Source organism: Astatotilapia calliptera, chromosome 10 (assembly GCF_900246225.1).
Source record: "Astatotilapia calliptera chromosome 10, fAstCal1.2, whole genome shotgun sequence".
Lineage (NCBI taxonomy): Eukaryota > Metazoa > Chordata > Actinopteri > Cichliformes > Cichlidae > Astatotilapia > Astatotilapia calliptera.
The window spans coordinates 17,741,042-17,763,606 of NC_039311.1; the positions used below are offsets into that span (position 1 = coordinate 17,741,042).

Genomic DNA, 22,565 nt, shown 5'->3' on the forward strand with positions numbered 1-22,565 from the left:
AATACACCCGTTACATTTTGTTTTTTATTCATTAAAATAGTGCCTTATCAGCTTAGAGTGACCTGCTTATAGATTAAAAGCCTAAAGTGTCTGGATGTGGGTGGAAAATTGTCCCCTCTGCCTGCATCAGCATGTCCCTGCTCTGCGGGAGTTTCCACGGCTACCTGCACAGAAGCTCTGTCAGCCAATGCACTGTTGGCCAGAGCCGAGCAATCAAACTTAGGATGTGATGATTCTCCCTCACTCTGGAGAAAGTGGGAGATATCGGGGGGGGGTGTAAAGAAGGAGCTCCATGCCCTCCTGGGTTTTAAATGCACCTTAGAACACACATGCATCAACACTACAATGAGCGGGTGGAGGGAGGTTTGGAGTCTTCTCTCACCCCCATTCTCTGCGACCAGCTGGAGCGGGGGGGCTAGGAGGAGGAGTTGGCCGTCCGACTGCGGTCTGGAGTGTGGGGCCTTCCTGCTGCTGCGGAGTCGGGGCGGTCTGCCTCCCCCCACCGCAGGGAAAAGGGTAACACCACCTGGGTCTGGGTGCAGTTCCCCCCTCCAGGGGCAAGGGTACCTAGACCCGGTTTGTAGAGTACGCTTGGGGAGTGTGATCATGTGTACAGCGTCTCTTTATGTCTGTCTCCACGTTGGTTGAGTGTGGAGTAAGTGCATATGAGAGCATGAGGGTGGGAATGGATGTTTGTATCTGTGTGTGCCTGTATGTCTGTGTCTATATGTCAGGTTGGGTGTCAGGCGCCACCTCTCTGGGGACATCTCAGGCCCTCCTAGGTTTGGAGGCCTATCTCCCCCTACCACCACTTCCCCTGCCAGTGGCGGACCCCCTCAGACATCGGTGCGTTGGTGGTTCTTTGTGTCCGGGGATGGGCGTCCAGGTACACACCGGCTCACTCCTTGGCGGCCGCTTATCGGGGACTGGAGCCTGGGGCTCGCTCGGGCCACTTCGGAGGTGGGCTGCCCCCGGCCTCTCATCACCCTTTTTGGCTCCTACCTCAAAGCACACTGTGTTCTGTTGATCTTATGTGCTGCACAATAATGTTTAATATTTAGTATTTACTGTCATATTCCCATATATCATTGTGATGTTGTTTATTCTATTACTCTTGTTCTCTTCTGCTTGTTTTCTTTTTTCTTTCTCAGCAGGTGACCCAGGTGATTGATATATGCATTTTTTTTTCTGCCCGTTCTGTTGGTTTTTGTCTTTTGCCCTTCTCCCCCGTCCCTCTTCTCAGCTGTTTCTCTTTCCCTCTTTCTTTCTCCCCTTCTTTCCCCCAGTCAAGTCTGTCCCGTATTCATTAAGTGAAAATAAAATAAACAATAAAAGGTGAATCAAATGGACCATTACGGCAAGGCTGGGATGGTCAATTTGGTAAAGTAAATCCGTTGGACATCTTTATTTGCCTTTAGACAACAATTCTGATGGCAAAAGAGCCAAACGGGACAGGCAAAAAAAAAAAAAAAAAGAAAAAAGAAAAAGAAGGATGGTCCAGATGGCTGAACCTGACAAACCTCTCAGCCAGACCATGTGTGTGCGAGTGGTCGATGACCGCCCTTGCAACACACTCCAGAACACGGCGAGTGAATGGGGAACATTCAGCTTCTGAACCTGTGGGAAAGGAAGGGCTGTTAGGCCGCCTACTTCTTTTTTCTGGCCTGGTGACTGACAAGCTGACAGCCCGCACTCGTCTGTTGCCTGAGTGGAGATGCAAGGGCTGGCTGGGGCTTCATTTGTTTTGGGATCTTGAACTGAGTGGGAGGCTGGGTTACCACTTTCATCACGCGAACATTCATCACAGGGCCAGAGATGTCGTTGGCTCAGTTTTCCGGGGATGGCCTCATCATCCCTCTTCCTCACCTCACATTTCTGCTGCATGGAAGCCAGAGGAGTCCCAAAAATGTTGTCAGTCATGATCAACATGTCCAAGATGTCCTCCTTCCTCTCTGAGAGGTTTCTCAGGTTGAGCAATCTGGCTCTGCTCCTTTCAGTCATGGTGGACTGAAAACAGTCTTATTTTGATGGGATTCTGGGGGTCCTGGAGGAGGCCATAGCCAGCCCCAAATGGAGGTGGGCTGTGACTAACTGTTCCATAGGGGGCATGCAGAGTAAGGCGTGCTTCCCCATGCCCTCAAAATTAAGTGAAGAATCCCCCTGTATAGGGCTTCTGCTGCTGAACGGGCAGTCCTTCCAAGAGACAGTTACCTCTTCCAGTAGCTCCAAGAAGACGGAGAGTAACTGTTTTGCTACCCTTATGGCCTGCGCAATTTCTTCCCTTCTTAATATGATCTGGTGGTCTCAGTTAATACATTTGTCCTAGCGTTTCCCACTGTAAAACGTTTATACATGTTTTGCAGTGGGAGAGGCTGGTGTGCTCTAATTCTCATCCTGAAGAGTGGTCGTAACATTAGGCTTGGCAGCCTAAGAGGGAGGTATGAAGATTTCATATTCTTCCTCGTCGTAATTAAACTCCAACACATCATTTTGCTTTCTCTGTGTTGTTAGGAATTTGGCTGGGATGAATAGACCTATATGTTTCCACTCTCCCTAATTACCCTTGTGTGTATATTTTGTTTCATTTTTCCCTCTGTTCATTGACAGGTCATCTGCTCACCTTGCACCATGTTTCTGGTTGTCATGCTTCATGCTCAGGTGTTCCATCTTTAAGTATTCCAAGTTAATGTTACATGTCCCTAGTGTTTAGTTTAGTCCAGTTTTCCCAGTTTAGTCTTAGTACGTTTTGCTTTAGTTTACTCCTGTCTTCCATTTGTATCACTCTCCAGTTTTCCGATTTAGTCAAGTTTTGTTTCCACCTGAATATGTTGGAACCAGCAGACCTTTAGTTTAGCAACAATTTTGAGTTTGGTGTCTGTGTTACTCCGCTCCGCATCATATGGATATTCTCCACTAGAGAAGAGAAGGGCCTCAGTTGGCCCAGATTGCTATGGCCAACCCAGGTTTTATGGATTGCCTACCGTCTCGGCTTGCCAGCATCACCCACAACATCGTTGTTCTGAACTGATTAGAGTCAGCAACCTGCGTCTCTCACCAGCGGCATACTCACCAGCTCTATCACTGCCATTAAGCCCTTCAACATCCATGTTGGCGCTGCTGCGGCAAAGCCTCTAAAGTCCTTCCAAGTCCATGTCACCACAGCAACGGACAAACTCCTTGGCAGGCATGTGGTCTGAAGATGGGGAGCCTATTGTGCAGACGTGTCGTGTGAGCAAAGTATTCAAATACAACTAACTTGCATGAGCATGTACGTGCCCCACAGCTGAGTATGCTCGGTTTCTGCTTCTGCAGCTCCATCAACAAGCATTTGGGTGCACTCTGAGGAGGGTGCATTTACTCGCAGATGAAAGAGGGTACTATTAAAACAGCGCTATTATTATTATTTTTTTTCTGTTGACGGTTTCTATTAGCTTCATCATTATTAGCAAACTTACTCATGGGCAAATAAATAAATCAATAAATCACCCTTGTAAAAACGATCACCGTTGTGCTCAGTCTATCTATGACAGTCAATATATTCGTCCAGTCGCCCAACCCTAGTGTTCATGGACATGTATGTTGAAAATGTTTTTTGTGTCGCCGAATCAGGTCTCCCAGATACTGAGACTCTGCTCAGGCTCCGTTTAATGACTGAAGAAACTGTGAAAGATGAGAGATGGATTGTGTTTTGGATTTGTGGAAAACACATTTCCCAAAAGACTGTAAATACCAGTGGTTATCCCTGAGTGCACCCTTCTCATGTTTCTTTCCCCGGGGCAGCCGCAGTCCTGCCTTCCCCGCACCCATCAAAATTTCCCAGATGAGGGTGGCTAGGGCTCAGCCACGCCCTGTTTCTACTCCTAGGGTGGGTGCAGTCTAGCCTCCCCCTGTACTGAATCCAGTTCCCCAAATGAGGGTGGCTAGGGCACCTGACTTATGCTTTAGCAGGAAAACTACATCATAGCTACATTGTAACTACAAATCCCTTGGAAACTGTACAGCGTAAATTGATTGCCTGATAGCAATTGGACTGTTCAGTATTACTGATTCCTCCTGTGCATTTCTAACTTCTTTTTCACCAATGTTTTTGATTTTATTAGTGAGAGAATAATAATTTTCTTATCTTATCATATTCATATAATGAATACTAATCAAAGCATCAACTTAAGGACTCAAAAATTCCAGGTGGGAAGTTGTTGAAAGTATGTATGTAATGTACAAAGAAGTAGAAAACCTTGCCTGCAAATAAAAACTGATAACAACAAACAGCAGGGACACAGAAGGGAAAACAACTCCCTATATTTAATTTGTTTCGCTCAGAGAACCAATGTTACAACATAACCACACAGCCTGTCACATTTAGTAGCTGTCTGTTCCTCTTCATTAAACCATGTGATCATAGAGTTATGAGTAGAATTTACTCAATCGGGTCACTACACAATGATTCAGTTTATTTGCCACAAAAAATAAAGTTTCTAGGTTTCTACCAGTTTAGTCAGTCCTTTACATAATATTTATATTTTGGTGGGACATTCTTTGAAACAGTAATCAAAGGTTCCTGATATCCACATAGAAGGTGGAAGAAAGAGAAGTTGGAATACTCCCTGACATATTCTCAGAGCAGACAATGTTTAAATATGTTTAAACAGTCATTAAAGTGTATTTATTTAGTTATATAGGGGCTTTAATAAATTCCCTTTAAACAAAAAACAAACAAATAAACAAGCATATGTCATGTTGCAATGCATACATCTCAGAAAGGCAACCCTTACATTTGGCTAAAGATAAATGTGATTACTTATCACTATCACCTCACAGCATCGAGGTCCCTGCTTTGAACCTAATCTTTCACCTTTCCATACATGACTTGTCAACTCCTTTTTATTTTATTTATTTTGTATATGTAATGATAAATGGTTCATAAACTGGCCATAGTTGTGAATAAGTATCTATATGTCTCTCTGTGTTGGTCCTAACAGTAACTATTACAATTGCTTAAAAAATTACAAATCACAAATCTTGCTACATGTGCTTTAAACTCAAACGCACATTCCCCCGTGAAGTGTGACATTTGTAATTTGGGTTCTGTTTGGAAGTACTTAACCATAATTCAACACAGTTTTTATTTTATAAGCATTCCTTAAATAAACAAAGGGGTAAAAATACTTATGCCAAATTTATTCTTACTTTTTAAATTTGACTTTACTAATTTTGTAGTGTGTTGTGATTCTTAAGAACCTCTTCAGAGATTCTTTGATTTCTTGTGTCTGAAGAACATATATGATAGGGTTCAGCATTGGAGGAAAGACTGAGGTCAGAGACAGGTTTATGATTCTGGCATTTGGCTCTATGTTTGCGCCTAGAGTAAATGTGATTAATATTGGGAGGAAATAGATTGCCACTAATGAAAGATGAGCTGTACAGGTTTTAAAACCTTTCATTCTTTCTCGAACTGTGGCTACCTTAGCTAAAGCATAGCAGATACACAAATAACTCAACAAAACAATTGTAAGAGGAAGCCAAAGAATAAGAGCTGGCAAAATCCAAGCAGTTATATCGCTGGGTGTATAATCATTGCATGCAAGCCGGTATATCTGACCATGGTCACAAAAAAAGCTTTTAATAACAACTGATTCACAGAAAGAAAGCCTTGTAAGAAGGCCAGTTGCAATGAGTACAACAATAATGACAAACACCCAGAAAGAGGCAATTAAACAGAACATGAACTTGTGAGTCACCTTCAGTTGATAATGCAGTGGGTAAACGATCGCCATAACTCTGTCATATGAAAGTGCAACCAGATTTAGAGCTTGCATTGAAAGGAATACATAGCAGAAAAACAGGAATGTCAAGCAGTCATTATAGGAAATGTGGGGGTGATTAAACAAAAAGATATCGAGAACCTTTGGCACCATGGCAGAGTTACCTAACAGATCAACCAATGCAAGATTGAAAACTGCAATATATTTCGGTGTTCTTAGATTGTGATCCAAATATATTGCGGCCATGACAGCTGTGTTTGCCAGGACAGAAATAATATAAACAAAAAACAGAAAGGCATAATAATATTTTATATTAGGAATGCCAATAAATCCACTTATAATGAAAAATGCAGGGCGCAAAAAAGTAATATTTTTTCCAAGTGCAGAGTTGAAAAGATCCATTGGCAAAAAATCTTACAATCGTATATTGCCTAAGCTCTGATAATGCAGACAGCAGTACTGCACATTATGATTCTCTTATGCAAACTGGAGTACCCCAGATGAAGTTCTAACTATCTGCAGATCCCCTCAGTGTCTCCCTTAAGTGTATTGTACACCTATTCCAAAAAGGCCTATGCTTTTAAACCCATAACTACTAACACACATAGGTGTTTGTGTGTGTGTGTGTGTGTGTGTGTGTGTGTGTGTGTGTGTGTGTGTGTGTATTTTCACACACTATAGTTTCCAAATGTAAATGTTTTCTTTTCTTTTCTTTGTTTGATATAGGATTTTAACTTTTCAAGCTGTAGGCTCTGTTTCTCAGTTCTACTTTTAAATACTCTAGGAACCACAAGTAAGCCACAGACTGAGAGCAAAGATCTCTAATGGGGTGATACGGCACTATAAGGTCAATAAGATAAGATGGAGTCTGATTATTCAAGACTATATGTAAGGAGCAGAATTTTAAATTTGATTTTAGATTTAACGGGGAGCCGGTGAAGAGAAACCCATATAGAATAAATATGCTCTTGGGTGCCGGTTTAGCTTTAGTGGGCTGAGCAGGTGACCATATGCCGTATGGCTAAGAGTGGCTGGCCTGGGTTCGAATAGGACCTTTGGCCCTTTGCTTCATGTCTTCCCAGCTCTCCCTCCGATTTCTTGTCAGTCTCTACTGTCCCTATCAAAAAAAGAAAAAAAAATACTAAAAAGGATAAATGTGTTCTCTCTTTCTAGAGATAAATGTGAAGTCATGCCGGCTTGTTGCCCGGATCAACAAGGTCCGTGTCAGGTGTTGAGGAACCAGGGCACCCTGATGAGAAGTGGGCTACTGGAACAAGAAGGCATTGGTAGGCAAGAGACGAAAATGGGGCGTTGTTGGAATGCTACTATGCAAGTAACCCCGGCGAAAGGCGCTACACGAATAGGATGGAATCTTCAATATACAACATCCACATTGAGCTACTAGTTGTTTCACAGTCGGAGTTTCAACATTCAGAAGAAGGGATTGTACTCACAGCTAGAGATTGACAAGGCACAACACACATGCTACAGCAAGGGTGAGCCAGGAAGACATCCGAGATTGGGTACAGGTCAGGCATCATAGCAGCTAAGATGAACAGGCACATGGGTCAATACATGACTGGGACACAGAAAGGGATTGGCAAGAATACCAGATGTGCAAAACACCAACGACTGGTAGACTAGGACCCTCAAGCTCCCACGCCTCTGGTAGAGGACCCGAGCTTGAAGCATATTAAGGGGGAGTCATCTAATTGTGTGTGTGTGTGTGTGTATTTCACAGTTCGGGTCAGTTCGATACTTTGGTTATATGGTTATATATTTTTTCAATACAAAAAAAAATGTTCATGCCTTTTTTCATTTGTAATTTATTAAAATTATAAATATTTCTTTTAACTCAAAATTACAGTTTTTAAATTAAATGTTGCTGAAACATCAAAATAATAAAATAAAAAAATTCTGATGGAGAGTTTATTACAGAGAAATGGCTCTTTCCAAAACAAAAGCTATACTATACGCTTCTTCTGGGGTATTCTCAGAAGCATATTAAACATATCAGGTCCCCATAAGGAGAATCATGTGCTAACGGCTGTCTAAATGACTCGGGTAAAGTTTGTAGCATGCGTGCTTGTTTTTGTCTGCTTCCACTTGTCTTTGCACTAGGATGCTGTCGGAGTAAATGTGCAGTCATATTCGTTGTGTTCCCACTAGTGCTGTCAGCGTTAATCTCGTTGAAACGGCGTTAACGCCACAATACGGCAAATCTCCGTTAATGAGCTACCGCGGATCGCCCCGTGCATGGGGCTGGACGGCCAACATGTTAACGAGCAAACTGCGCTAACACACTAGTTCCCACCCATGTAATTGAGCATTGCATGGCACATCCAACATACTGTTTTACTTTAGTCCATGACGCGCTTACCTTCAGGGTCATACGTCACATGAAAACCAAAATAGTTCCAAACGCCAGATCTGAATGAGGGTGGGGGAGGTTCAATTTGCCATGTTGCAAGGAGAGCTTAACTTCTGTCTCGCTAGCTTGCCCTGCGCTCAGTGAATCTGCATTCGACTACTCCGCCTAGGCTGCACTGTCGAGCGCAGATCCACTGAGCGCTCCACACAGACAGCATCGTCAGAAGGAATGTTGATAAAATAAATTAAAAATTTTGTATTGTTTGATACATATGCGTACCGAACTGAAAGCACTGTATCGAACGGTTCAATATCGATACGAGTATCGTTGCACCCCTAATATATATGTATATATGTATATGTGTATATATATATATATATATATATGTATATGTGTATATTTATATATATATGTATATGTATATGTATGTATATGTATATGTGTATATATGTATATGTGTATATATGTATATGTGTATATATATATATATATATATATATATATATATATATATATATATATATATGTATATATATATATGTATATATATATGTATATATATGTATGTGTATATATGTGTATATATGTATGTATATGTGTATATATATATACAACCACGATTACCGACACTAACAAGCTGATCTACAATACGGCAGCAGTGATCAGTGAGATGCTTGGCTACAAGTTGAACAGCGACAAGGGGCAGTACCCTCCATGGAGAAGGAGGCTAGAGGGCAAGATCAAAGTAGCACGGAGGGAGGTTAGCCAACTAACAGAGTTGCAGAAAGGTGCGACAAATAAGGTGCCTAAGAAATACAGCAAGCTGTCCATACCTGAGGCCTTGGAAACTGCCAAGCAAAGACTCACAGCCTTGGCCAGCCGCTTGAGGAGGTACACCAGAGAGATAGAAGGCAGGAGAATAAACCAGCTGTTCTCCACAGAACCAGCAAAGGTGTACTCTCAGTGGCAAGGGAACAATAAGAGAACAGCACCACCAAGGCTGGAGACGGAGCAATACTGGAAGAGCATATGGGAGAAGGACGCAACCCATAACGGCAATGCTCAGTGGCTAGTGGATCTGAGGGCAGACCACAGCGACCTCCCTGAACAGGGTCCAGTAACCATCACAGTGGCAGATATCCAAGAAAGGGTCTCCAGTATGAAGAGTTGGACAGCACCAGGGCCCGACATGGTTCACGCCTACTGGCTGAAGAAGCTGACTGCACTCCACGAGCATCTGGCAGCACAAATGAACCAGCTGCTAGTTAACGAGAGACACCCGGAATGGCTAACCGAAGGTCGGACGGTCCTGATCCCCAAGGACCCCAAGAAGGGACCGGTCCCCTCCAACTACCGACCAATAACCTGCCTCAGTACTACATGGAAGCTCCTGTCAGGCATCATATCGGCTAAGATGAACAGGCACATGGGTCAATACATGAGCGGGACACAGAAAGGAATTGGCAAGAATACCAGAGGCTCAAAACACCAGCTACTGGTAGACAGAACAGTCAGCCGAGACTGCAAGACCAGACTGACCAACCTGTGCACTGCCTGGATTGATTACAAGAAGGCCTATGACTCAATGCCCCACAGCTGGATACTGGAATGCCTAGAATTGTACAAGATCAATGGGACCCTAAGAGCCTTCATCAGGAACTCAATGGGGATGTGGCGTACAACACTAGAGGCCAACTCCAAGCCCATAGCACAAGTCACCATCAAGTGCAGGATCTACCAAGGAGATGCTCTGTCCCCACTGCTGTTCTGCATAGGCCTGAACCCCCTCAGTGAGATCATTAACAAGACTGGCTACGGATACCGACTACGGAACGGAGCAGTTGTCAGCCACCTCCTGTACATGGATGACATCAAGCTGTATGCCAAGAGTGAACGAGACATCGATTCACTGATCCACACTACCAGGCTATACAGCAATGACATTGGAATGTCGTTCGGACTGGAGAAGTGTAGTCGGATGGTAACAAAGAGAGGGAAGGTAGTCAGAACTGAGGGCATTGAACTACCAGAAGGCAACATTGCAGACATAGAGGACAGTTACAAGTACCTGGGGATCCCGCAGGCGAATGGGAACCATGAAGAGGCCGCTAGAAAGGCTGCAACCACCAAGTACCTGCAGAGGGTCAGGCAAGTCCTGAGGAGTCAGCTGAATGGTAAGAACAAGATCCGGGCCATCAACACGTACGCCCTGCCCGTGATCAGGTACCCTGCTGGGGTAATAGGCTGGCCAAAGGAGGAGATAGAAGCCACTGACATAAAGACAAGAAAGCTCCTTACCATGCATGGAGGATTTCACCCCAAGTCCAGCACCCTGAGGCTGTACGCTAAGCGGAAGGAAGGGGGCCGGGGACTGGTAAGTGTCAGCACCACAGTCCAGGATGAGACAACGAACATCCAAGAATACATTGGGAAGATGGCCCCAACTGACCGAGTGCTCAGTGAATACCTCAGGCAGCAGAAACCCAAGAAAGAGGAGGGAGACAAGGAACCATCATGGAAGGACAGGCCCCTGCACGGTATGTACCACAGGCAGATAGAGGAGGTGGCTGATATCCAGAAATCCTACCAGTGGCTGGACAAAGCTGGACTGAAAGACAGCACAGAGGCACTAATCATGGAAGCACAAGAACAAGCTCTGAGCACAAGATCCATAGAGGCTGGGGTCTATCACACCAGGCAAGACCCCAGGTGCAGGCTGTGTAAAGATGCCCCAGAGACAATCCAGCAAATAACAGCAGGGTGCAAGATGCTAGCAGGCAAGGCATACATGGAACGCCATAACCAAGTGGCCGGCATAGTGTACAGGAACATCTGTGCCGGCCACTTGGTTATGGCGTTCCATGTATGTGTATGTGTATGTATGTATGTATATATGTATATATACGTATATATATGTATATACATATACTGTATATATATATGTACATATACAGTAACAAAAGTGTTGTTTTAAAATGTGCTAATGCAGCGGTCCCCAACCTTTTTTGCGCCATGGACCGGTTTATGCCCGACAATATTTTCATGGACCGGCCTTTAAGGTGTCGCGGATAAATACAACAAAATTAATCTAGTACCAGTACCGAAAAAAAGAAAATTTATTCATAAAACACGTGAAAAGATCAAGGAAAACCGAGTAAACGATAAAAACGATAACAAAATAACGCTGAAAACCGATAAAAACCCTGAAAACTATACATTTCACACCTGAGCCTCAACTCTCGCGGCCTGGTACCAAACGACTCAGGGACCGGTACCGATCCGAGACCCGGGGGTTGGGGACCACTGTGCTAATGAATAAATTCGACTTGCCTTTAAATTCTGCACTGGTCCCGTTTCAAGTCAAAAGGCAATTACATTGAAGTAGCCTATTATTGAAAATCACATGTAAATTTGCCTTGTTAGGCTTAAAGATTTCAGTGGAATATGACACCCTTTTTTCTTTAACACCCATGTCATGAAATGTATTTAATTTTATGAGGCAATGTAATTCTTGTTTTCTTTCTGCGTACCTACCAACTTCCCTAATCCTTCTCCCTTGGCTGTTAAAGTGTTTACCTAACCTTTCAGGACATTACATCATCCCGCGAGAGCAGTGGCAACAAACAGCTCATTAACAGTCTCATTAAACAGAGATTTTCCAACCTAGGGAGTTAAGATTGTTGTGAAGTCAAGTTCATTCAGACTTTACTTTATTACAGTATTTCTGAGGTAAGCTGTGTGATTATATATGTATACAATCTGTATACTCAATCAAGCTATTGTTTGTAGAAACACATATCAGATTTATTATATTTGGATTCCATACACACCCCTTAATGTTTTATACCAAATTTATAATGAAAAATATGCTGGATAATACATTGCCATGTTTTTTTCAATTTAAGTATCTCTGCAATTTATGCCACAGATAAAGATGGATGTATTTAACTGAAATGTGTCCCTCGTATCTGAGCTCGGTTAGCATTTGTCAAAACAAACATATTGTTTCTGAGATCAACACCTTACATCTACGTGTGCCATAAATGTGTGGTGAAAAGTTTATGCACTTCAGGATTCAATTAAATCTGAAGTTGATTCAGATCAAGTGTTAAATAACCAAGAAACACAACATAAAGCAACCCCAAGGTTTCAAGCTTTAACTACATGGAAAACCAGTGAAAAGTAACACTATTCTCCAGTACTTTGATGTTATACTGTAAGTGGCTGTATGCCATTTTTTTTTCAGAACCCAGCTATGAAGAGAGGTGTCATAAATCAGTGTAATCCTAGTGCTAATTCCTAGCCTAGACAAATGAGAGTTTCATCATGTAGGGGATCCTAGTGTAAAATCTTTGCTTAATAAAACGTATAGAATGACGTCAGAATGGTTTGAAGTTCAGGTCCAGCGCTGCTCGTCAACATGGTGCTGGTGGAAAGTTTGCTACTGCTGCTTCTAGCATCCACATGCATTAATACTCTGATGGATATACAGTGGTATGCAAAAGTTTGAGCACCTCTGATAATTTTCATGATTTTTCTTCATAAATCATTGGTTGTTTGGATCAGCAATTTCATTTAAATATATCATATAGTAGACAAACACAATAATATTTTAGAAGTGAAATGAAGTTTCTAGGATTTACAGAAAATGTGCAATAGTTACTTAAACTAAATTTGGGCGCCCTTATCATTTTATTGATTTAAATAGCTTTAGCACTAATTATTGGAACACAAAATTTGTTTGGTAAGCTCACTAACCCTTGACCTACATACACAGGTCAATCCAATCATGAGAGAGAGTATTTATGGCGGCCAATTGCAAGTTTTTCTCCTCTTTGCATCTTCTCTGAAGAGTGGCAACATGGGAGCCTCAAAACAACTCTCAAATGACCTGAAAACAAAGATTGTTCCATCATAGGGGAAGGATACCAAAAGCTATCTCAGAGATTTCAGCTGTCAGTTTCCACTGTGAGGAATGTAGTGAGGAAATGGAAGACCACAGGCACAGTTCTGTTTAAGGCCCAAAGTGGCAGGCCAGGGAAAATCTCAGACAAGCAAAGGCAAAGGATGGTGAGAACAGTCAGAGTCAACCCACATACCAGCTCCAAAGACCTACAACATCATTTTGCTGCAGATGGTGTCACTTTGCATTGTTTAAATATTCAGCGCACTTTGCACAAGGAGATGCTGTATGGGTGAGTGATGCAGAAGAAGCCCTTTCTGCGCACATGCCACAAACAGTGTCTCTTGAGATATGCTAAAGCACATTTGGACAAGCCAGCTTCATTTTGGAATAAGGTGCCGTGGACTGATGAAACAAAAATTGAGTTATTTGGACATAACAAGAGGCAGTATGCATGGCAGAAACAGAACACAGCATCCCAAGAAAAACACCTGCTACCCACAGTAAAATTTGGTGGGGGTTCTATCATGCTATGGGGCTGTGTGGCCAGTGCAGGTACTGGGAATCTTGTTAAAGTTGAGGGTCGCATGGATTCCAGTAAATATCAGCAGATTCTTGAGAACAATGTTCAAGAATCAGTCACAAAGTTGAAGTTGCGCCAGGGCTGGATATTTCAACAAGACAATGACCCTAAACACTGCTCAAAATCCACTAAGGCATTCATGCAGAGGAACAAGTACAACGTTCTGGAGTGGCCATCTCAGTCCCCAGACCTGAATATTATTGAAAATCTATGGTGTCACTTAAAGCAGGCCATCCATGCTCGGAAACCACCAAACCTGACTGAACTGGAGATGTTTTGTAAGGAAGAGTGGTCCAAAATACCTTCAACCAGAATCCAAAGTCTCATTGGAAGCTATAGGAAACATTTAGAGGCTGTTATTTCTGCAAAAGGAGGATCTACTAAATATTGATGTAATTTTTCTGTTGGGGTGCCCAAATTTATGCACCTGCCTAATTTCATTTAGGTAACCATTGCACACTTTCTGTAAATCCTATAAACTTCATTTGACTTCTCAAATATCATTGTGTTCGAAATTGCTGATCCAAACAACCAATGATTTATGAAGAAAAATCGTGAAAATTTTCAGGGGTGCCCAAACTTCTGCATACCACTGTATCAGAGAGCAACTTGGGGTTAGTGCCTCAAGGACATTTGGCATGCAGACTGTAGCAGATGGGGATCAAAACACCAACCTTCCAATTATTAGCAGACCTGCTCTACCTCCTGAGCCAAAGCCACCCATTTGAAATTGTTGTACCAAAAGTATATGAATATTGTTGAAGAGCACAAAGAAGTCTTATATGGAACTGTGAGTTTGCAGCTGGAAATCAAAGGGATAATGTTGAAATGTGAATGTGTATGCCTCACATGCCAGAAGACAAAGAGGAATTCTGGTGTTAAGTCGATGCAGTGGTAGAGTTATCTAGGTGTGCCTTAAAATGCACTCCTAGATAGATTGATAAACCCTGGGATAAATAGGATAAGTAGTTTTGTGTTACTTGTGTTGAAGTTGTTGTTTGTGTAGCTACTAAGGCTGGTAGGTCTAAATATCCCACCTGAAAGTTCTTTCACGTACAAGGACGAGGGGAGCAAGTAAATCAGTTCTCAGGGTGCAGAGACTGAGCAGGTCTTAAATACACCATTTATTCCCAAGAAGGAAGAAATTCAGAATTACAAACACAATTTTAAAAGGACCTTTATGCAATAAAAACATTTTCAGTATGCTAAAATCCCTGCCGACAGGAATAAATATACACTATGCAAAAAAAAAAAAAAAAATACCACTGTCTGGCCACGCTCGGGCAAATGTTTCTTATCTTTAAAACCAGGATAGAAATTCCTCTTCTGAGGGACAGACCACGCCAGCCAGAAAACCAAGGAGGAACCTCCTGTCTCAGCCCTGTTTCTTCCTAATGGGCGCGTCGCCACACAGCCCAGCTGCACTCCACACTTGGGCTCTCGATTACTGCAAACACGGCTGCCTCAGGGCACGCCCACACTTCAACAATTGCCTGCTATTGTCCGCCCAGTCAACAGTGGATTAAAATAATATCATGCAACAACACTAAAACATGCAACATAAATATCAGGGTAAAACCATGCAAATAAAATCAGTACTGTATGCACGAATATATTACAATCAAAACAACAAAAACCCTAAAACGAACACAAATTTCCACTGTGTGACATCTGCACTGTGTTCAATGCCCTGAACACAAACAAAAAGTAGGCTTTATTATAAAGCCACTCCTCCACTATTTACCTACCATATTTTTTGGACCATAAGGCGCACTGGATTATAAGGCGCACTGTTGATGAATGGGTCTGTTTATAAGGCGCATTCAGTGAAACAAAGCAGTCAGATAAGTCAAACTTATCCGCTGAATTCAAAGGCAATGTATGATGTAGTTACCTGTCAATATCTACAGGGGAGATTAAAATATTAATGAAAGTAAAGGGAGAGTTTGGCAAAACAGCTGAGTTACATGTAATAAATTGAGATATTTCCATAGATCTCAAAGTGTTGCTGAGCCTGTACCTGTTCAACTTGCCTGTTTTATGGACCATTGGTTTATATACAATGTGCATGTGCCAGAAACAAGCTGCTGCCCTTAGAACCTACAGCTCCAGTCACTTTTAATGGGGTACGACACGCTGTCAGGGGCAGAAATGACACTTTGTTATGAGACTGAAGTAAGTGCAGCTTTCAGTGGCAATATCTGACAGTGGCCACAAGGCAGCAATAATAAAAATGTTTGATGCACATATTGATTCACAGGTGAGGAGCTTTATGACAGAGCAGTGTGAGATTAAAAGAGTAAGATCATTTTAATTTGAAACCTTTTAATTTATGGCAAGGCATGAAGTGTTTGCCTTGCTTGTCCTGATGTAACTGCCACTTGTATATATGAATAGCTGATTGGGAATTAGAAAAAGAAGGGAGCCAAGACATGTGAAAACAGTCAGGACATGAAAGAAAAAAAAAACCTTTAATGTAAAACAGGGAGTAATCAAAATAGACTAATAGACTAATATGAATGCTAACACTTAGGATTTAAAGATAAGGAAATGCAAATGGACCGAGGTGTAAACACCAGTGTTGGGACTAACGCGTTATTAAGTAACGCGTTACAGTAACTACGTTATTATTGTGGTAACGAGCACGGTGGCTAGTTATTATTCCAAAACCAGGAACGCGTTACTCGTTACTGGGATTTAGATAGGTTCGTTATTCGTTACTTTGTGTGGTGGCTATCGCGGAGCTTCCACAGATTCAATAACATTAGCAAGTGGTGGAAGCCAGCAGGTGGATGAAGGAAAAGGGAGGCAAGAGAAGAGACCCGAAGCGGCCGCTGGTCCGCGAGTGTCAGGTGAACTGAACTTCAGGTAAGAAGTTATGACCTGCAGTCCATCTGGGTCAGATATAAACCAAGTTTAGGTGGAGTTTATTTTCGTTATGCTGACTTTTTCGTACTGCGTGCTAGCTAGCATGACGGGGTTTCTATACAGCTGGGTGGGTGCTATGTTACTGATGTTGAACTTTATTTTGTTCATAAGGTTAAATATTAGAGTTGCCAACCGTCCCATAATCGTCTCGTATTCAGAGAAAATATTACGCGTTTCATATTGAGGTGAAAAGGAACAGTTTGTCCCGGACTTCAGCTACAATGAAAAAGACACAAAGCTGAAGTTATTCTGTGTTTACGCTGCACAGCTGCCTCTTCTTCTTTCATTCTCTCCCCCTCCCTCTCCTGTTGCTACTTCAATCATGAAACTGATCAATGATCAGCTGATCGGCTTTTCTCTCTTGTTTATTTATCACCCACTTTGCGCCAGAAAGAGGAAACCAGCGGATGTCGCGCTAAACAACAGCAGCACGTTTAAGCTTGATCAGCTGTTGTTAGAATTTATTTAATATTAATTTCTAGTATCAGCTGATGTTTGCTGGAGCCACAGCTGTAAAGCTGCTGGTCATGATACGGTTTGGATATGTGGTGAGAGGGAAACATGAAGATGAAACCAGGAGATGTCCTTACTGAATCATCAGAGCTGTGATGGAGAAACAGGTTTACCTTTTAGGTGACATGAATGAGTTGAAGGGAAGTTATAAACTGTTTCTGAGAGATAAATAACACCAGGATCCTTTTCTAAGTAGCTGACAGCTGGTAACTGTGCAGGGGCGGGTCTAGCAAAGTGTGGCCAGGGGGCAGGTAGGGCATTAAAAGGGAAAGGGGGGCACAAGGAAATACTTTCTTATTCTCATTTAAAATGTCTAGCTTTTAATAAATAATTATCTGAATCTTACAACAAATGATTGATAGACTGATACATATATACCATCAGAACAGTGAACATCACTGTCACAACAGTGTTTATTTTCATTCAAAGGCTTTATGATTTTTCCTATAATGGTGGGCCGGTCTCTAATCAAATTCTCCGGGCCAATTTTCTGTCCCAGTCCAGCCCTGTATGCAGCTCATCTGCAGTCTGGTGTTACCTACATCTTCCTATTCGGAAGGCAGAATTTCCGAGTTCTGAGTACAATCGAAAGCACCACGACTGCAGTTTTTGTGTTGGATGTAAAAAGCAGGCTAGGATAGAATCAGACGTGGGATTTCTCTCGTGGAAGTGTGCACATTATTTTTTCCTTTCTATTGGTAGGTGGCACAGTGCACTTGTGGCAAGTAAGCAAGCTAGAAGACTGGCAATCTTGCTGGATATCCAGTTACGAAAGCAACACATTAACAAGAGGATTCTGAGTAAAACCAAAGTTACTTTCCCTAGTAACTAGTTACTCTGAAAGTAACGAGTAACTTGAAGTAACTGAGTTACTTTTGATAGAAGTAACTAGTAATGTAACTAAGTTACTAATTTAAAGTAACTTACCCAACACTGGTAAACACAAAACAAGAGTGAAGGATCCGCAAACAGACACACAGGGATGTTGACTGCAACTCTAATGCCAATCAAAAACTCTTCACTAAAATAGCCAAAAACAGAAACCAGATTCAGCAATGCTACAATGCAATCAAATCAGTCAAACCATAGAACAATGAAAAAAATTAAAACAGGAATCCAAAATTTCAAACATTAGAACAGAAAAACTAAACAGAAAACTAAAACTTGAATATATTAATTAAGATATTAAAACAGGATAGAAGGAGCACTTTGAACCTTCACAGGTGATATTAAGATATACTGATAAACTGAATTTTACTGAAATATCAGAGAACAAAGGCTACCTAAGAAGATAGAGCACAGAGAATTATAGAAGATTAACAGAGGGTTATCTAATGGAATTTTTGAACTCAGCTGTTGAGAAAAACACCACCTTTTGTGCAATCTGCATATTTTATAATAAGTGGTTTCATTGGCATACCTAATATTAGATATTATTTCGTCTTTCTATGTTTTATTTACATTTTTTCAGTGGTGGGGAACACTTTAGTGATGATTGTAATAATTTTGGATCGTATGTTGAGAAGTCCTAAATATATCACAGTTTTTAATCTTGCATTTACAGACCTGTTAAGTAGCTCTGCTTTGGTGCCAAAGGTTCTTGACATTTCTCTGTTTAACCATTATTATATCTCTTACAACATCTGCTTGACTTTCATGTTTTTCTGCTTTACTTTAATTTCAATGCAGGCTTTTAATCTGGTTGTATTGTCCTTTGACAGAGTCATGGCTATCATGTACCCGCTGCACTATCAAATGAGAGTGACCCAAAAGCTCATTTTGTCTTTGATTGCTTTTGGCCATCACTCTTACACTCGTTGCAGTTGGCCTTCTCACCAGACTTTCCTTCTGTCAGTCTGTGATTATTCAGAGCTACTATTGTGATCATGGTCCTATGTATCGTCTTGGCTGCAATGATGCTACCCCTAATTATATAATTGCGTTTTTGGCAATAGTTCTTGTTCTTGGGTTTCCACTGGCATTTATCGTGGGAAGTTACTGCTGTATCGGTTATTCTTTGTCAAATATTTCTACATTTAGGGAAAGAGTGAAAGCTTTTAAAGCCTGCACAGGTCACCTTTCATTAGTGGCAATTTATTTCCTTCCTATTATATTTGTGTATGTTTTTTGGCCTGTAATACATCCAAATGCAAGGATCATAAACCTTTCTATGACCAGTATCATGCCTCCCATGTTAAACCCAATAATCTATGTTCTTCAGACACAGGAGATCAAAGAATCATTGAGAAGATTGTTGAAAGCTAGAGCGCAGGCTAAATTGGAAGTGTTTAGACTTAAACCTTTGTAGTTCCCGATTTCTATTCTTTCATTCTATTTTTTTTTCTTTTTAAGTTAAATATGTAGGCGAAGTATTTCATACACAGTATTGCAGTCTTTTATGCATCAAGATTTCATTTGGAACAATAAACAATATAACTACTTTATTCACCGAAAAGCAAAATGATCTAAAACGTTAGTGTGAGAATAAAAATTGACAAAAGACAACAACAGCCAAAAACTGTAATAATGGACATTTATTCTTGCAAGGAAGCAAAAGCACCAAATACAAGGTTTCATATTAGATTTTGTCAATTCCACCCTCCTTTGCCTTAAAACTCTCACAAAATAAAAATTTCTTTCTACGGGCTTCTCACAGGTACAGTTATAAGTGTGTGTACTGTAGTGAGTAGATATTGAGTAGATAATTGAGTAGTATAATGAGATCACGAGTAGACATTTTTTTGCAACTTGGGTGTACTTCCAGGCACCGAATGTACTGAGTTTATCCTTGACTATAATGTAGCTCACGCTAGTTAGAACATTGTATAACATTTGTTTTTACCCATCAGTTAAGCACAAAAATCTAAAATGTAACTAACTAAATAAATAAATAAAATAAAAAATTTGGGACTGTATAAAACTGATGATATAAAATGGGAAACTTCCCCTGAGTGTAAATACAAATGAAAATCCAAAAAGTTTAATGTTCTTTGGCTATATTTTTGTGGGTGTTCTATATCATATAAATGCTTCAAATTCAGTTTTCAAAGTCATAGCATTCAATTCCCTATATTTATTTATTTATTTTTTAAATAAAACATTCAAACACTCACACACACCCTCATACATCATACTTCTGACATTCAAGAAGTATGAAGTTTAATGTTGGTATCGGCACGACACAATTCTTGCTGGCTGCCTCTCAAAATGTTTGTGAAATGATTTGTTTTCTTTCTGACTTTATGGATATTGGGTATTTGTTATGGAAACAAACATGATTAAGCAAGTAAGTCTGTGTGAGAGGATTTGAGAATTATTTTCATCATACTAAAATAATTATAAAAAACATACTTGAGGATATGTCATCTTATTTACTCCTTAAAATTGTACATTTTCAAACTGGCTTACGTGTGCATACGTGTGCATATATATATATACTTGCAATTTTAAGAAAAAGGATGCTATGGCTTAATCGCATATTGTAAATATCAAATTAACAGTGAATAATATATACCGGTTTTGGAGCAAAATATGTAGCCATAAAGAAAGAATCTTTTTCAAGAGAGGCCTTGCCAAATTGAGCATTTAGCAAGATGATGCCAAATCACATTCTACCAGTATTGTAACAGCATCGCTACAGAGAACTACAAGTCCAGTTATTAAACGCTCCTTAACTAATTAAAACATTTGGTACAGTATAAAATGTAAGATATGACAAAAGAAGCCCTGAACTCAAATCCATTTTTGAAATTTCTGAAAAAATAAATAAATAAATAAATAAATAAATAAATAAATAAATATATATATATATATATATATATATATATATATATATATATATATATATATATATATATGGGAATTTCTGTTGTCTTCTTATTATTAGTAGTTATTGGTTTGAATAATCAGGTCACTGAACTGAATTTAATGTACATTTTACACACCATGCAAATATTGTGGGAAAAACAGGCTGCAGAATACACTCATGGGATCATGCCTGAAGATAAACATTGAGGGGATCTGCAAACAGTTAAAGCATGCAAGAGCTTCATCATCTGGTGTACTGCATGTGCATAACAAAACCCAGTCAGCCAGTGCTGCCACCTGTCTCATCAGCACTTGGGCAATATAAGCTTGGCAGAAATCTTACAATGGACTTTTTTAACTCTGCACTTGGGAAAAATATCACTTTTTTTCGTCCTGCATTTTTCATTATAAGTGGATTTATTGGCATTCCTAATATAAAATATTATTATGCCTTTCTGTTTTTTGTTTATATTATTTCTGTCCTGGCAAACACAGCTGTCATGGCCACAATATATTTGGATCACAATCTAAGAACACCGAAATATATTGCAGTTTTCAATCTTGCATTGGTTGATCTGTTAGGTAACTCTGCCATGGTGCCAAAGGTTCTCGATATCTTTTTGTTTAATCACCCTCACATTTCCTATAATGACTGCTTGACATTTCTGTTTTTCTGCTATATATTCCTTTCATTGCAAGCTCTAAATCTGGTTGCACTGTCATATGACAGAGTTATGGCGATCGTTTACCCACTGCATTATCAACTGAAGGTGACTCACAAGCTCATGTTCTGTTTAATTGCCTCTTTCTGGGTATCGGCCATTACCTTTATACTAATTGCAATTGGCCTTCTTACAAGGCTTTCCTTCTGTGAATCAGTTGTTATTAAAAGCTATTTCTGTGACCATGGTCAGATGTACCGACTTGCATGCAATGATTATACACCCAGCTATGTAATTGCTAAGATTTTGCCAGCTCTTATTCTTTGGCTTCCTCTTACAATTGTTTTGTTGAGTTATTTGTGTATCTGCTATGCTTTAGCTAAAGTAGCCACAGTTCGAGAAAGAACGAAGGGCTTTAAAACCTGTACAGCTCATCTTTCATTAGTGGCAATCTATTTCCTTCCAATATTAATCACATTTACTCAAGGTGCAAACATAGAGCCAAATGCCAGAATCATAAACCTGTCTCTGACCTCAGTCTTTCCTCCAATGCTGAACCCTATCATATATGTTCTTCAGACACGAGAAATCAAAGAATCTCTGAGAAAGTTGTTAAGAATCATAAAACATTACAAAATTAGAAAGGTCAAATGAAAAAAGTGTAAACTTCCTTTTTTTCATTTTAGTCTTTTGAGTTAGTGTTTTTATTATTTAAGGAATGACTATGAAATTAAAAAAGGCTCATATGTTGCAGTACTTTGAAACAGAACAGAAGTGGTACATTCAATATTCACAGTGCAAATTGTGGTTGATTTTAAAACACATCACCTAGCAAAGAGGTAGATTTTTTTTTTTTTTTGAGGATTTGGAAGGTATGTTTCTGTGCATCACATATCTCTGTCTTCAAAAATGTTGTATTTGTGTTTTGCCCTATAATAGAAGAAAATGACAATACATATGTTGCAAATAATCAGGGATACATCATATTTCCATTTTAAAAGGAGTGTTTTCAAATTCAGTTCCTGTGCATCAAGTT

At 40.4% G+C, this 22,565-nt stretch overlaps 2 protein-coding genes and 1 pseudogene across 2 annotated transcripts; 2 read left to right on the forward strand and 1 right to left on the reverse strand.

Moving 5' to 3' along the window:
- Positions 1–5,183: 5,183 nt before the first annotated feature.
- LOC113030941 (olfactory receptor 1500-like) lies at positions 5,184–6,164 on the reverse strand. The gene has a single exon (XM_026182746.1). It carries the CDS (start codon positions 6,162–6,164, stop codon positions 5,184–5,186), a length of 981 nt encoding a protein of 326 aa, XP_026038531.1.
- A 9,576-nt stretch (positions 6,165–15,740) lies between these two features.
- On the forward strand, positions 15,741–19,325 carry LOC113030942 (olfactory receptor 1-like; annotated as a pseudogene).
- Positions 19,326–21,211: 1,886 nt separating this feature from the next.
- LOC113030944 (olfactory receptor 1-like) lies at positions 21,212–22,183 on the forward strand. The gene has a single exon (XM_026182747.1). It carries the CDS (start codon positions 21,212–21,214, stop codon positions 22,181–22,183), a length of 972 nt encoding a protein of 323 aa, XP_026038532.1.
- The last annotated feature ends 382 nt before the right edge of the window (positions 22,184–22,565 follow it).

Excerpts from the sequence above, each read along its gene's own strand:
- LOC113030941 (XM_026182746.1), bottom strand. The coding sequence starts at position 6,164 with ATGGATCTTTTCAACTCTGCACTTGGAAAAAATATTACTTTTTTGCGC.
- LOC113030944 (XM_026182747.1), top strand. The coding sequence starts at position 21,212 with ATGGACTTTTTTAACTCTGCACTTGGGAAAAATATCACTTTTTTTCGT.